Source organism: Nansenia antarctica (assembly GCF_963989245.1).
Source record: "Nansenia antarctica genome assembly, chromosome: 4".
Classification (NCBI taxonomy): domain Eukaryota; kingdom Metazoa; phylum Chordata; class Actinopteri; order Argentiniformes; family Microstomatidae; genus Nansenia; species Nansenia antarctica.
The window spans coordinates 76,492,392-76,510,228 of record NC_137689.1 but is presented as its reverse complement, the minus strand read 5'-3'; the positions used below and the strand labels follow the sequence as shown (position 1 = coordinate 76,510,228).

The following is a 17,837-nucleotide window of genomic DNA, read 5'->3' as shown; positions in this document are numbered from 1 at the left end:
TAATTTTAAAGGCACTTTTTTTTAGCAGTTTAAAAATGTGGTAAGAAAAACTGCTAAACATTTTCAAATGACATCAAAGGATCTGTGAATAGGCAGTCCCTAATGGCTTACATTATATTTATAATCTGAATAAATTAAAAAAGGTTTAAAATCACAGAACCTGATGGTTTGTTCAATGATTGATAATCACCTGATAATACAGTTGGCCAATGCGTCAAACAAATACCACCCTGTCATTGCGACGATCAACCAGAAGAAACACTTCATTATGGCTGTGTTCGTAAATTCGCTCTGGAAATCTGATTCTCAGCACTCATGGAATGCCTTTTTGTCCAATCAAATGACTTGGTCCCTTTATGACTTTGAACCCAATGTGCGCTCTGGCGCTCTCAAAGCGGATTTACGAACGCACCCGACGAACAAAAACTACCTCAGAGGTAGAAATCTGCAACACAGCAGCAACACATAGAACCATGTCTGCTAGAAGAGACACATAGAACCATGTCTGATAGAACAATGTCTAATAGATTGGCAGATAGACAGTTATCCAAATATACCTGGCGCTCATTTCTGACTGCAGAGCGTTAGTTAGGCTGGCACCATCTAGTCTACGGCATGATGAACGTTGGGCTCTGTGCTACCAGACCAGGAGTGTTAGGCCCCTCCCACCCTACACCAGGTGACAGGAGTGTTAGGCCCCTCCCACCCTACACCAGGTGACAGGAGTGTTAGGCCCCTCCCAACTAGACCAAGAGTCACCTGACAGGAGTGTTAGGCCCCTCCCAACTAGACCAGGAGTCACCTGACAGGAGTGTTAGGCCCCTCCCACCCTAGACCAGGAGTCACCTGACAGGAGTGTTAGGCCCCTCCCACCCTAGACCAGGAGTCACCTGACAGGAGTGTTAGGCCCCTCCCAACTAGACCAGGAGTCACCTGACAGGAGTGTTTCACTGTGGAACATCTCATATTATTGCTCATGCTCCTCATTTCCTCTTTTTAACCCCCACTATCCCTCCACCCCTCCCTCCACCCCCTCTCCTTCCCTCCATCCCTCCATCCCCTCTCCTTCCCTCCACCCCTCCCTCCCTTTCTTCCTCCCTCCCTCTCTCCTCCCCCCGCTCCCTCACAGTTCTCCCCTCAGGCGAGTGTGCAGGTCCTCCCCCCCCCCCCCTCCCTCCCTCACAGTTCTCCCCTCAGGCGAGTGTGCAGGTCCTCCCCCCCCCCCTCCCTCACAGTTCTCCCCTCAGGCGAGTGTGCAGGTCCTCCTGGTCTATCTTCTCCCCCAGGCCGTGCCAGCGGTGGTGTGCGAGCAGCGCCAGGTTCCGGGCTGCGATGGCGCTCATCTCCATGGCGCTGGCGGCCCACTCCACGGCGTTCAGGTAGTACAGCCGCTCGTGCAGCACGAAGGGCGGCGTGCCGCGGCGTGGCGGGCTGTAGGCCGGGTACGCCAGCCAGCGCGTCTCCGACACCGAGTCCCGGGAGAGGAACATGCGTGCCAGCGTGTCGGGGCCCAGCGGCCGGGGGGAGAACACCTTCCACACCTTGGCCTGGCTGGCGGGGGGGCGCGCGTAGCCGGGGGGCAGGTGCACGGGGTCGATGGAGCTCAGGCTGTTGATCACGGCGCCCTTGGCGTCTGTGGTGAGCACCTGTTAGGGGAAATGTGTAAGTATCTTTTTTTGTAATCAATTATGTATTGCAAAACAGTACACATGAAAAAAACTCACATTATTACACCAAACAAAATAAGTGTCTGTCCTGGATTTTTCTTTTCCCCCTTATCTTAACCCCCCCATGGCGATAACATCCCTTCCCCCCCCCGCCCCACACACTATAAACACATGAGTAACCCCCACCCCATAGTTCTTCATTACACTATATTTGGTAAATCATAAAATCATAATAATACAACAATTACAGGTTACATTCACATACAACACAGCCTACAAACACAGTCACTCCATCAACTCTTTTATCCTTTGTATTGCAGAGGTCCATGTTTGAATTGTCCTTTCTTTAGCTCCATGTAATATTTAAGTATCTTAAATAATAAAATAGAAAAAAGCCAAGCCTGGTTTATTCAAAATTGTACAGAAAAGATATTTAATTGTCTTTTTTTATAAAAGGAGAACAGTTTACAAGAAGCATGTCAGACCAAAAGATCTTGACAGTGAAAGGATTCTCTAAAAAAGTGTAGACATGTATTTTTTGTACACAGGTAACAACCCTGCCCTCAGGTGAGGTCAAACCAATCACGTTGAGGGGAGGTCCCAGATGAGGAAGAGGGAGGAAGGTGAATGTGGGTGAATGTGGCCCTCCCTTCCTTACGGTATAACACAGGTAAGGAGGGAGGCACCAGCGTGAACAGAAGCTGAGCAACCCCCCCTGTTGTGCCTCAACATAGTCTGGAGTTTCTAGGTGTCGAGACAGACAGGCTGTGGAACACAAAAGGAGGTGAGCTATTCAAATGTATCTGTCGTTGGGCAAATGTAGAATCTTGAGTAGAGGAAGCTGGTTTCTCTTGTTCTACCAGACTTGAAGTCGTGAGAGTGTCACCTGGTCTAGGGTGGGAGGGGCCTAACACAGCTGTGCCTGTTTTACCTACTATAAGAGCCGCCTCTAGGGTCAAATGACCATAGTCTTTACAATAGAAAGCTGCTATTTACACACAACGACCACTAGTTGGCCGCTTGTAAATGACCCTGCTTCCTACACAGAAAAACGGCAAAATAGCTCTATACTAGCTTATCCTGATGTGATTTTGAAAATGTAAGGATACTGGGTGGTAGAACGCACTAGGAAAAGTCATGAAAGGAGGGTTTGAGTGCAAAGATATAACATTTATTTTAAGTCTCGTCAGATAAATAATAATGGTCCCGTACCTCCGACACGCTGAAGCCCGCGGCGGCCGCTGAGGAGGAGGCCAGGCCCAGGTAGGACACGTTGAGGAGGCCGTGCACCATGGTGGTCACCGTCTGGTGGTAGCGCCCGGGGTAGTGGGAGGGCAGGGGCGGGGAGAAGCCAGGGAAGGAGATGTCGGACTTGCCCTGGTGGAGGGGCGTGGCCACGATCACAATGTCGTACAGGGAGTGGGCGGAGCCGGACTCCCCCACGTAGTTCACCTCGTAGTAGCTGAGGGTGTTGCCTAGCGACCAGAGGGAGGAGAGAAAGGAGGGAGAGGAAGGAGAGAGGAGGGTGTGTAAGCAGGCAGAGTAAAGACTCATGTTACAGTTACAGTGGGGGAAATAAGTATTGAACACATCAACATTTTGTCCAGTAAATGTTCCAATGAGCCTATTCAAGTGAAATTTGCACCAGACTTTGGTATTAACTCAAACAATCCAGACAAAATCTAAACATTAAAGTCCATATGTAAATAAAGTTATGTGTAATAAAGTGGAATGAAACAGGAAAAAAGTATTGAACACACTAAGAAAAAGCAGTACACCACAGCAAGGAAAGGCAACTAACCAGCTGAAAACCATAACTAATAAGGAGGGAACTCTACCTCCAATCTGTGCTAATTAATGTCAGCTAGGTTAGAATATATTGATGGGCTATAAAAAGGTGTTATTGTTACCAAGGTGCCACACAACAAACATCTAATGATGGGTAAAAGCAAAGAGCCGTCTCAAAACCTTCGCAACCAGATTGTTGCAAAACATGAAAATGGAATTGGCTACAGACGTATTTCACAACTTCTGAATCTTCCAGTAAGCACCGTTGGGGCATTATCCCTAAGTGGAAGCAACATCACTCCACCATCAACCAGCCACGCACAGGAGCTCCTCGCAAGACTTCTGATCAGGGAGTCAGAAGGAGACTTAGAAGAGTAGCCAAAGAGCCAAGGACCACTAGGAAAGAGCTCTAGAAAGACTTGGAGGCAACAGGTACAACTGTGACAGAAAGGACAGTAGGCAATCTCTGTGCACGCTCAGCCCGCAAGACTCCACTACTGAAAAAAAGACATGTTGAAGCTTGTTTAAGGTTTGCCAAACAACATTTGGACAAGCCAGTGAACTACTGGGAGCATGTACTCTGGTCAGATGAGACCAAAATTGAACTTTTTGGCTGTCACACAACACACCATGTTTGGAGGAGAAATGGCACTGCACATCACCCGAATAACACTATACCAACAGTGAAGTTTGGAGGTAGAAGTATGATGGTGTGGGTCTGTTTCTCCTCTCGTGGTACTGGCAGACTTCATATCATTGAAGGAACAATGAATGGAGCCATGTACAAAGAGATTCTTGAGATGAACCTGCTGCCATCCACCAGGATGCTGAGGATGAGACGTGGGTGGACCTTCCAGCAGGACAACAGCAATAGCATACAGCAAAGGAAACTCACAATTGGTTTCAGAGAAAGAAAATCAACTTGTTGGAATGGCCTAGTCAATCACCTGACTTAAACCCAATAGAACATTTGTGGAAGCATCTGAAGATCCGGATCTTTAAAGATTTAAAGACAATCTGTGTAGAGGAATGGGCCAAAATCAGACCTACTGTCTGCTAGGTAACGTACCTGTCTTGGAGGGTCTCTGCTAGGTAACATACCTGTCTTGGAGGGTCTCTGCTTGACAGAGATGGAGGTGACCCTGGCGTGGATGAGCTCTGCCTTGCTGCTGTACAGGAGGCCAGAACACACCCTCCTGTTCCCCCCGTCCACCGCCCACAGCCCCGGGTCAGCCCCCGCCAGAGACACCGCCCCTGCAGGACACACGGCACACCCCAGGTTACATTAGGCTAGGTTACCCCTATACGACACACGGCAGACCCCAGGTTACATTAGGCTAGGTTACCCCTATAGGACACACGGCACACCCCAGGTTACATTAGGCTAGGTTACATTATCTTATATTAGGTTAGATTACATTACATTAGGTTAGATTAGGTTACATTACATTAGATTAGGTTAGACTACATTACATTACATTAGATTACATTAGGTTAGATTACATTAGATTACATTACATTTAGGGCTGGGTATCGCCACTGATTTCCCAAAACGATTCGATTCCGATTCACAGCTCCCGATTCGATTAGATTCACAATTCAATTCCGATTCGATTTAGTTACAATATCAATTTTCCTTGAATATAAAGAGATTCTCAGAACTAATGCTATAAATGGTTCAAGGAACCCTATAACATGTAGCATTGTTAAACATATCAATGTTTACATTAAGAATTGACTCGAAAGCAGTTACATGAATGTACTTCTTATTGGAACATAAATGAACATCATTGACCAACATTTAGCTAAATCAGACACTACAAAAAGTGCTTTTTAACGTGCTTCACTGCAGCCAGTGTAAATAAAGGGGCTACAAACATAGCCTATCGGTAAACAAGACATCACATATCCCTCAGGACTGTCTCAAATAGCTTATTTGCATAATATATATATATATATACAAAATAAAAATGTGCAAAACTCAAACGAAAATAGTGCAATAGATGAGGGTATTTTGGGGAACAAAAAAACACATTGTAAACCATAATGTCCATGAAACTAAAGCCCTTCATTACTGCTTTCTCACTTTTTGGAGATTGGAAGATTTTATTCAGGAATAAACATAATTGGAAAATCAATGATTATTAAAATACTGTAGTATACAGTAACAATAAGTTAGTGGAAATACCACAAATCTACGGAACCACTTATTGAGGCATCACCCTGACGTGAAACATGGAAAAGAGGATCCGAAACAAGCCTCGCTGATAAAGTGGCAAGTGATTGTCAGGTACGAGTCGATTGCTCTGGATGTCCAGCTGTCACACGTTATGGCAACTCTCTCTGCTGGCTGGAGTGAAGTTGAGATATCACGTTTCACCTGCGCGGACATGTCTGGGACTATCACTTCACTCAACTGTTTGCGTGTCGGTAACACGTAGCGTGGTTCTAGTACACTGACGACACTGACGACGCTGTAGTAATTTGTTGGGCACGCGGAGAATTTGATTGTAATTTGCAACCAAACGTCTTTATCAGCGAGGCTTGTTTCGGATCCGCTTTTCCATGTTTCACGTCAGGGTGATGCCTCAATAAGTGGTTCCGTAGATTTGTGGTGTTTCCACTAAATTTAACCTCCACTGCGCACAGCTTGCATATGGCTTTGCTTTTGTCCTGCTCATCTCTATCGTCATAATTTTTACATCCAAAATGCACCCAGACATCTGCCTTTAAGCCTGGTCGTTGCGTGAGATATGATAAATTATTGTAGCGCGAGATCTGGCCACGAGATCTCGTTGCGGGTTGAAGCTGCAAGCAGATTTTTTTTATAATAATAATAATAATAATTAAAAAATCATGAAAGATCGATCTCGGGATTTATTAATCGATAATCGCTCATTCAATGAAGATCGATTCAGAATCGGGAAATCATTTTTTTTAACCCAGCCCTAATTACATTAGGTTAGATTACATTAGATTACATTACATTAGGTTAGATTACATTAGATTACATTAGATTACATTACATTAGGTTAGATTACATTAGATTACATTATGTTAGATTACATTACATTAGGTTAGGTGGAGGAGGCCATGTTGGGGGAGGGGTTTTGTGATGATGAGGCAGCATAGGTGTGTGTGTGTGATGAGGGTTCGTAAGTGTGTCCTACGCTGCCTCATCACACACACTCTCCTACGCTGCCTCATCACACACACACACACACCTACGCTGCCTCATCACACACACACACACACCTACGCTGCCTCATCACACACACACACCTACGCTGCCTCATCATCACACACTCTCCTACGCTGCCTCATCACACACACTCACCTACGCTGCCTCATCACACACACACACACCTACGCTGCCTCATCACACACACACACGCTGCCTCACACACACTCACCTACGCTGCCTCACACACACACACACCTACGCTGCCTCATCACACACACACACCTACGCTGCCTCATCACACACACACCTACGCTGCCTCATCACACACACACCTACGCTGCCTCATCACACACACAAACACACCTACGCTGCCTCATCACACACACACACACCTACGCTGCCTCATCACACACACACACACCTACGCTGCCTCATCACACACACACCTACGCTGCCTCATCACACACACTCTCCTACGCTGCATCACACGCACACACACACACACACACACACACACACACACTCTCCTACGCTGCCTCATCACACACACACTCACCTACGCTGCCTCATCACACACACACACACACTCACCTACGCTGCCTCATCACACACACTCACCTACGCTGCCTCATCACACACACACACACACACTCACCTACGCTGCCTCATCACACACACACACACACACACACCTACGCTGCCTCATCACACACACACACACACACACACACACACACACCTACGCTGCCTCATCACACACACTCACCTACGCTGCCTCACACACACACACACACACACACCTACGCTGCGTCATCACACACACTCACCTACGCTGCCTCATCACACACACACACACACACACACCTACGCTGCCTCATCACACACACACACTCACCTACACTGCCTCATCACACACACACACTCACACTCACCTACACTGCCTCATCACACACACACACCTACGCTGCCTCATCACACACACACACACACCTACGCTGCCTCATCACACACACACACTCACACTCACCTACGCTGCCTCATCACACACACTCACCTACGCTGCCTCATCACACACACTCACCTACGCTGCCTCATCACACACACACTCACCTACGCTGCCTCATCACACACACACACCTACGCTGCCTCATCACACACACACACCTACGCTGCCTCATCACACACACACTCACCTACGCTGCCTCATCACACACACACACACACACACACCTACGCTGCCTCATCACACACACACACTCACCTACGCTGCCTCATCACACACACACACACACACCTACGCTGCCTCATCACACACACACACCTACGCTGCCTCATCACACACACTCACCTACGCTGCCTCATCACACACACACACCTACGCTGCCTCATCACACACACACACTCACCTACGCTGCCTCATCACACACACTCACCTACGCTGCCTCATCACACACACACACACACACCTACGCTGCCTCATCACACACACACACTCACACTCACCTACGCTGCCTCATCACACACACTCACCTACGCTGCCTCATCACACACACTCACCTACGCTGCCTCATCACACACACACTCACCTACGCTGCCTCATCACACACACACACCTACGCTGCCTCATCACACACACTCACCTACGCTGCCTCATCACACACACTCACCTACGCTGCCTCATCACACACACACACACACACTCACCTACGCTGCCTCATCACACACACTCACCTACGCTGCCTCATCACACACACACACCTACGCTGCCTCATCACACACACTCACCTACGCTGCCTCATCACACACACTCACCTACGCTGCCTCATCACACACACACACACACACTCTCCTACGCTGCCTCATCACACACACACACACACCTACGCTGCCTCATCACACACACACACACACCTACGCTGCCTCATCACACACACTCACCTACGCTGCCTCATCACACACACACTCACCTACGCTGCCTCATCACACACACTCTCTCCTACGCTGCCTCATCACACACACACACTCTCCTACGCTGCCTCATCACACACACACACTCTCCTACGCTGCCTCATCACACACACACACTCACCTACGCTGCCTCATCACACACACACTCACACCTACGCTGCCTCATCACACACACACACACCTACGCTGCCTCATCACACACACACACACACACACCTACACTGCCTCATCACACTCACACACCAGGGTTTCCGTTAGAAAAATTTGCCGTCGGACATCGTGTCCGGGAAGAATTCGATTTACCGGACAAACGTGATATATTCCGGTCATCATATTAAAATATAATAAAATAAAAAAAAATTCAAAATCATATTTTTTTCCCCCCAAATCTAATATAGCTGTTTGTCGCGGTGATTACTGTTGTGTAGCGGCCTATATATGCCATTTAATGTCTATTTCTCATCCGATACGATTAGATGCGAGCTATATAATAATATAACATGATTTGACGCATGCGCACTATGCCATGCGTCAAATCCAGCGCTGAACGGGTCCAGCGCTGAACGGGCGCCTCACTGGGAACTGAACAGACAGCATCGATCAATGAACGGACTCCACATTACGTTAACTGAAGTTTGTTAAATTGTTTGGGATTAATGTGAGTTTTCTATTTTCTCTTTCCAGTTTTACCCTTTTTTAAAAAATCAATAAAACAACGTCATTTCTATAACCAGGTCTCGCTGGTTGGGAAGGCATTTCGTTTAGCTCGGGAGTATGACAATGGGGAGAACATAACTGTTTATTGAGAAACAATTGATAGGCAGTCTGGGATACGTATATAAAGAAATACCACAATGTCTAGATGTATAACATTTTATTGAACAGTAACAGTGCAAGCATGTAGGCTTCTGGCGTGACACGGCTAGCCTAATTTCCGTTCATATGCCTTTTATCAGATAAAATAAAATAGAATAAAACTCTTTGAAAATAAATAGGCTTTAAATTAACTTGCAATGCGTATGTACAGGCTAATTTCCGTTCGATGTTACAGCCTAGGCCTATCGCCTATGCCTTTTCTCAGATAGATAGGGGATAGCCTTAAATAAAATAGCCTAGAGTAAAAACTCTGAAAATAACAATGGCTGCTCATATAATTCAGCTACTTATTAGGCCTACGTCGCTTTTTGGCAGCATTGAAGCGTGCAGCTGCGGACTTGAAATCAAAACTGCAAAGTGTCTCTCCGCAACTTGCAATGCGCATTAGCCGTGTGACCTTGCCCTCCCCAAGGCGACTTCGGTCCGCAGTTTTAATTCGGTTCTGCAGAGAGACTGGAGACGGGAATCAAGCAGGCTATCTTGGCCAGTGTGGCCCACTCTGGGTAAATTTCGCTGAAGTCTCGGATGAGGACTTCGCAGGCTGTTGAGAAACGCAAGCCCCCATAACCACGAAGCGCTGTCATGACACCGATGGCATCTCGTTGCACGTTTGTGGCATCGATGACCGGGGCTGTGGCTGGTGCTGAGTCATCATCGCTGGTCATTTCTTGGCCAAAATGACCAATGATGGTCTGGATGGCCGGTTTAGCATATTCTTCAAGCGCTGAGGGGACGGAATGAGTGATCATGAATCAGTGATGGCCTATTTTTTTTTATGACAAAATGACATCAACAGCCAGATTAACTGAAAAGTAGGAAGGTTTAAATGTTATCCTGTTGTTTTCATCATTGTTGTTATTATAGCCTAATAATTATTATTGTTATTATGATGATGATAATTATTATTAGCCTATGATGGGCGGCGGCCATAGTCTACATTTCGCAATTTAGACAAGCATTTTAGGTTATTCAAAAAGGATAGGCCTAAGAATTATACTATGCATTTTGCAACCAACTTAATTAAACAGGCTAGCTTCTACTTACCATCCTGCGTCTGTGGGTATTGGGAGGGGTTCAGAAGGATGTCGAAGCTGTTCAGTACATCTAGGGAATCTTCGGGGAATCGCTCGTGTAGTGCATCTACTAGATGCTGGATGTAGCGTGCTCGGGCATTTTTAAACGCCTGAACGGACCGGTCACCTACATCGCTCGCTATGGTGCACTTTGAGCTGCAACGTTTGCGTATTACTATGGTGGACGGGTTGGCAGGGTTGCCAGATAGGCATGGGTTACCGCCGAATGGGCTACTGTGTTTAAGCGGTAATAGACTGGTTAAACTGTAATCCCATCTGGCATCAATCCCATGTGGCACCTGTGCGCTGTTTCGCATAGGCCGGCCTCCACATTAGGAGTCATCATCATGCCGGTGTCAAATCATATCATAATAAAAGAAATACATAGCCTATATATTCGTCTTTTTTAAAATAGAAGGAATCAGAATGTGAACTTTAGCGAATTGTATTCAAAGGGAATTATTTTCACCGGACAATATGTCCAACGACTTTTCAATTTGTCGGACTTCCAAAAAAATTACCGGACAAAGACCGGTAATTCCCGGTTAACGGAAACCCAGTCACACACACCTACGCTGCCTCATCACACACACACACACACACCTACACTGCCTCACACACACACACACACACACACACACCTACACCGCCTCATCACACACACACACCTACGCTGCCTCATCACACACACACACGCACACACCTACGCTGCCTCATCACACACACACACACCTACGCTGCCTCATCACACACACACACCTACACTGCCTCACACACACACACACACACACCTACGCTGCCTCATCACACACACACACCTACGCTGCCTCATCACACACACACACACACACACACACACACACGCTGCCTCATCACACACACACACCTACGAACCCTCATCACACACACTCACCTACGCTGCCTCATCACACACACACACACACACCTACGAACCATCACCACACACACACACCTACGCTGCCTCATCACACACACACTTACCTACGAACCCTCATCACACACACACACACACACACACCTACGAAGGCGTTGATGCGGACACTCTGACCGTAGTTCACACGGGTGACGGGCGCCACGATGTCGTTGAGGAAGCTCTGGGAAAACCCCTCCCCCAACATGGCCTCCTCCAGCGTCTGATTGGCCAGCGTGAGGAAGCCGTCGCCGCCCATGGCGTGAAGGAGCTTCTCCACGCTGGAAAAGGAGTAGCCGAACTGCTGGTACTGGTAAATCCTAGAAACACCCCCCCGAAAATAAACACAAAATAAGCTATAAATAAGTACTGTGCCTCCTGAGACGCCTGCTTCCCCCTATACTGTGCCTCCTGAGAGTTCTACTGCCCCCCTTGTACTGTTTCTCCTGTGTTAGAAATACGTATATATTTTTTCTTTTTCTCTTCTTCTATCAGGACGACTGCCAATGGCCCCGGGCCTGAGCTAGATTACTCTTCCTGCTACGACTGGTGGATTGATGATTCACTTGCTTAGTCAAATGTATTGATTGTAAGTCGCTTTGGAATAAGGCGTCTGCTGAATGCCAAACATGTACATGTAAAATGTAACAGTTGAGTATTCACTCTGCAATGACATTCATCTTTCATACTAGAAGGATGTTTTTCAGATTTAAAGTCTAGACTCACTTCATGAACTTGTCCAGAACGCTCTCCACCCACATCTGCATGCGGAGGAAGTTGAACCCGTACCGCCAGAGCAAGCGCAGGAGGTTCACAACAAACCAGTCGCTCTCTTCAAAGGTGAGCTCCTTCCCGTCAAAGATGGCCATCTTGGAAGGGAGGTCTCGCCTCTGAGACAGGCCTGGGGGGAGGGAGGGAGGGAGGGGGGTGTAGTTATATCTCATGTGTTGGTCTCAATCTATCACTCTCTATGTATGCTATGTAAGCAGTGTAGTGTATGCTATGTAAGCAGTGTAGTGTATGCATGTGTGTGACAGTCTGAGACTCTGAGAATAGAATTCCATAACATTAATTGCACAAGTACTATTGTCACTTTGTTGTGTGACTCTCAGCTAGGAGGAAGATCCCAAATCATTTCACTGTGTCAATTACGGCTGCATATGAAGTACGTGACAAATACAATGTGTTTTGATTGTGATATCACGTGTCTCACCTAGTTTGATTGTGACATCACCTGTCTCTCCTAGTTTGATTGTGACATCACATGTCTCTCCTAGTTTGATTGTGACATCACCTGTCTCTCCTAGTTTGATTGTGACATCACATGTCTCTCCTAGTTTGATTGTGACATCACATGTCTCTCCTAGTTTGACTGTGACATCACGTGTCTCTCCTAGTTTGATTGTGACATCACCTGTCTCTCCTAGTTCGATTGTGATATCACCTGTCTCTCCTAGTTTGATTGTGACATCACGTGTCTCTCCTAGTTTGATTGTGACATCACCTGTCTCTCCTAGTTCGATTGTGACATCACGTGTCTCTCCTAGTTTGATTGTGACATCACCTGTCTCTCCTAGTTTGATTTTGACATCACCTGTCTCTCCTAGTTTGATTGTGACATCATGTGACTCACCTAGCTTGTAGATGAAGTGCTTCATGTGCAGGTTGAGGGGGTGGATGACGGCCCCCCCGGTCTCGTAGTCGTGCTCTCCGATCTTCTCCGTGGCCAGGCGGCCGCCCACGCTGCCCGGCTCAAACACGTCGATCTTCACCCCCGGGCCAAACTCCTCCCTCAGGAAGTAGGCGGTGGCCGTCCCCCCGATGCCTGCTCCCACCACCGCTGACACACACCAGGAAGACAAAACAACTAAACGTCACCGGAAATCCAAGAGGGAGCCCATCACACAGGGAGTCTATCAGAATATCACACAGAGAGTCTATCAGAATATCACACAGAGAGTCTATCAGAATATCATACAGAGAGTCTATCAGAATATCATACAGAGAGTCTATCAGAATATCACACAGAGAGTCTATCAGAATATCACACAGGGAGTCTATCAGAATATCACACAGAGAGTCTATCAGAATATCACACAGGGAGTCTATCAGAATATCACACAGAGAGTCTATCAGAATATCATACAGAGAGTCTATCAGAATATCATACAGAGAGTCTATCAGAATATCACACAGAGAGTCTATCAGAATATCACACAGAGAGTCTATCAGAATATCACACAGAGAGTCTATCAGAATATCACACAGAGAGTCTATCAGAATATCACACAGAGAGTCTATCAGAATATCACACAGAGAGTCTATCAGAATATCACACAGAGAGTCTATCAGAATATCACACAGAGAGTCTATCAGAATATCACACAGAGAGTCTATCAGAATATCACACAGAGAGTCTATCAGAATATCACACAGAGAGTCTATCAGAATATCACACAGAGAGTCTATCAGAATATCACACAGAGAGTCTATCAGAATATCACACAGAGAGTCTATCAGAATATCACACAGGGAGTCTATCAGAATATCACACAGAGAGTCTATCAGAATATCACACAGAGAGTCTATCAGAATATCATACAGGGAGTCTATCAGAATATCACACAGAGAGTCTATCAGAATATCACACAGAGAGTCTATCAGAATATCACACAGAGAGTCTATCAGAATATCATACAGAGAGTCTATCAGAATATCACACAGAGAGTCTATCAGAATATCACACAGAGAGTCTATCAGAATATCACACAGGGAGTCTATCAGAATATCACACAGAGAGTCTATCAGAATATCACACAGGGAGTCTATCAGAATATCACACAGAGAGTCTATCAGAATATCATACAGAGAGTCTATCAGAATATCATACAGAGAGTCTATCAGAATATCACACAGAGAGTCTATCAGAATATCACACAGAGAGTCTATCAGAATATCACACAGAGAGTCTATCAGAATATCACACAGAGAGTCTATCAGAATATCACACAGAGAGTCTATCAGAATATCACACAGAGAGTCTATCAGAATATCACACAGAGAGTCTATCAGAATATCACACAGAGAGTCTATCAGAATATCACACAGAGAGTCTATCAGAATATCACACAGAGAGTCTATCAGAATATCACACAGAGAGTCTATCAGAATATCACACAGAGAGTCTATCAGAATATCACACAGAGAGTCTATCAGAATATCACACAGAGAGTCTATCAGAATATCACACAGGGAGTCTATCAGAATATCACACAGAGAGTCTATCAGAATATCACACAGAGAGTCTATCAGAATATCACACAGAGAGTCTATCAGAATATCACACAGAGAGTAGGGATGGACGGTTTTTCGGTTAAACCGAAAACCGGGGTTTCTAAAAATAGAAACGGTTTTTTATCAAAACCGTCTGAAACCGTTTTTTTTTTTTTTTTTTTTTAGAAGAATAAAATAGAATAAGAATAAAACTGGAACATGTCACATGTTTGTCGTGTGTGAAAATAACAATGATACAGTCTGAATCTGCCGCGCAATGAGTGAGAGGTTTGGTCAGTTGTGAAGAATAACTGAGGATTAATATCTAATTGGGATTATATTTAAGGGTAACGAATCACTCTATGGGAAAGATAGTTGCCTTCAGTTATTGGTAGATAGGAAAGGTTTTTTACAATTACTCGCTTACATTTAATAAGATCATTTTCGCTGCTCTCTGTAAAGCGCATTGGGTCACTTTTGTGAGAAATGCGCTATAGAAATAAAATGTGATTTGATTTGATATCAATCAATCAATCAAACTTTATTTATGTTCTATAGCACAAATCATGCATTGAATGTAACTCCAAGTGCAGTATTTACTAAACCACAATATAATAAAACAAGAGCTATGCGGATCAAGAGTGTTTGTGCACAGCGCCACTGTGTGTGAAGGCGCTACTGAAAGTGATGACAGAACGCATGTCTCAGAAGATACGCGGTCACTTAGTGACGCAAAGGTAGTTCTGTATTTATCTCTATCTGTATTAGTACATTTATTTTGAAAGCTCTATTTTGACAGCTCTACCATGGGCACTTTTATTTTGATGGGGCATTCTTTGTTGATTGACTTACGACAGTTCAGGACGAGTCAGTCTCGCGGCATGTGGTTTTTATGAAAAGCTTTAAGTATGTTCACTGCATAATTCTAAGTCTAATATTTCAGTGATTATTGAGCAGTATTCAAATATTTAAATACATTGAGCAGCAGCTGAAACTTTGTCTAAGAACCAAGATATTGAGAAAGCAGTTCATTCAATGAAGACGCTGTTCCAAGAGATGATCTTCCGTGCAGGCGTGCACCCTGGATCAGCAGAGCTGGTGTGTTAAGTGTTCATGTGTTTTCATGTATGGTGTAGCTTACAAAAGTCTGCCTTTCCACTTATATTTGTGAAACTAAGTAGCCTAAATGTGTTGCGACTGTGCTTACGGTGTTTTAATGGTGTTCGACATGAGTGTATTGTAGCAGTAGGGCTCAACTATTTGATTTTTTTTTTTTTTTTTTACTGTATTTTTCGGTTAACCGGAAAACCGCGGTTTTACTCTCTGACGGTTTTTCGGTTTCAATAATTGGAAACCGTCCATCCCTAACAGAGAGTCTATCAGAATATCACACAGAGAGTCTATCAGAATATCACACAGAGAGTCTATCAGAATATCACACAGGGAGTCTATCAGAATATCACACAGAGAGTCTATCAGAATATCACACAGAGAGTCTATCAGAATATCACACAGAGAGTCTATCAGAATATCACACAGAGAGTCTATCAGAATATCACACAGAGAGTCTATCAGAATATCACACAGAGAGTCTATCAGAATATCACACAGAGAGTCTATCAGAATATCACACAGAGAGTCTATCAGAATATCACACAGAGAGTCTATCAGAATATCACACAGAGAGTCTATCAGAATATCACACAGAGAGTCTATCAGAATATCACACAGAGAGTCTATCAGAATATCACACAGAGAGTCTATCAGAATATCACACAGAGAGTCTATCAGAATATCACACAGAGAGTCTATCAGAATATCACACAGAGAGTCAATCAGTGGCCAATAGAATCATCAATGTATGCTGATGCCCCTGTCCTGGGGGGTCCAGTGGTCCTGGGGGGGTCTCTGGGTTCAGACTAGGGGGGCTTACCTATTCTCCTGGGGGGGGTCTCTGGGTTCAGACTAGGGGGGGGCTTACCTATTCTCCTGGGGGGGTCTCTGGGTTCAGACTAGGGGGGCTTACCTATTCTCCTGGGGGGGTCTCTGGGTTCAGACTAGGGGGGCTTACCTATTCTCCTGGGGGGGTCTCTGGGCCCAGGGGAAGAGGCCAGACTGCGCCGGCCGGCCTGACAGAGCCCCAGGACCAGCAGGGTCCTGATCGACAGGTTTCTCAGAATCATCGTTGGCTTTCAATTGGTCGCAGGCTTGGACATCTGTGGAGACAACCAACCAATGAACACGTCCCTCTGGGATGATTGTTCACACAGTGAAGGAGGCTGGTATTGACGTTTATAACACTACCTTTCCACATATGGTATATTGCACATTGCTGCATGCGTCTCTTTGATATATCTTCCTTTTTATAGATCTGCACATGACATACTGTGCAGAAGCTACCTTAACTGTACATAGCTCATAACTCTAATAACTTTAACTCTATATACCTCTACCGTACTTGCCATACTGTACCCATCACTGTTGTGTATTTATTTATACTTTTATATCACTATTTGCACTTCTGGTCAGATGCTAAACTGCATTTCGTTGCATTTCGTTGCATTTCATGCAAAACAATGAGTTTGACCAACACATTAAACGTAGTCAGGTACTCATAAGTTGGTCATATATTAATACTACATGTTGTATTACTAATCGGGTTAGGGTTAGACCCATGCTGTCTCACCACAACAGCAAGTTCCGTTGAATTCAGGAGTTCACAAGAAAGTTTCACAACGAGTTTATCACCAACTTTAAACCCAGCTGACTGGGATAGTTACCTAGTGGGTTAGTGAACGGCTCTGATAGATAACTAGCAGGTTAATAGTTAGTGTAGTTACCTAGGTGAAGGGCTCTGGGGGTCTGGGTGAACTTCTCTCTCTGGACCTCTGACACCTCCTCGCGCTGCGACCGGACCTGACCGGAAGCGGAATGTTGACATTATGTAGCCAATCAGGGTTGCCAGATGGGATGGACATCTTCCAGCCTAACTACAGTCTTGAAAACCGCTAAATCCACCCAAAACTACCAGCCCAAAACCGATATTGTCAGAAAACCGCTACTTACTATTCTCCTTA

At 45.5% G+C, this 17,837-nt stretch overlaps 1 protein-coding gene across 1 annotated transcript; it reads right to left on the bottom strand.

The window, feature by feature from the left end:
* Positions 1 to 1,229: 1,229 nt before the first annotated feature.
* pcyox1 (prenylcysteine oxidase 1) lies at positions 1,230 to 16,943 on the bottom strand (the record flags this gene model as incomplete). The annotated part of the gene is made up of 7 exons (XM_080530126.1): positions 1,230 to 1,646; positions 2,880 to 3,142; positions 4,557 to 4,709; positions 11,596 to 11,807; positions 12,214 to 12,388; positions 13,121 to 13,327; positions 16,832 to 16,943. The coding sequence occupies 7 exons, from the start codon at positions 16,941 to 16,943 to the stop codon at positions 1,230 to 1,232; spliced, it is 1,539 nt and encodes a 512-aa protein (XP_080386252.1).
* Positions 16,944 to 17,837: the final 894 nt, after the last annotated feature.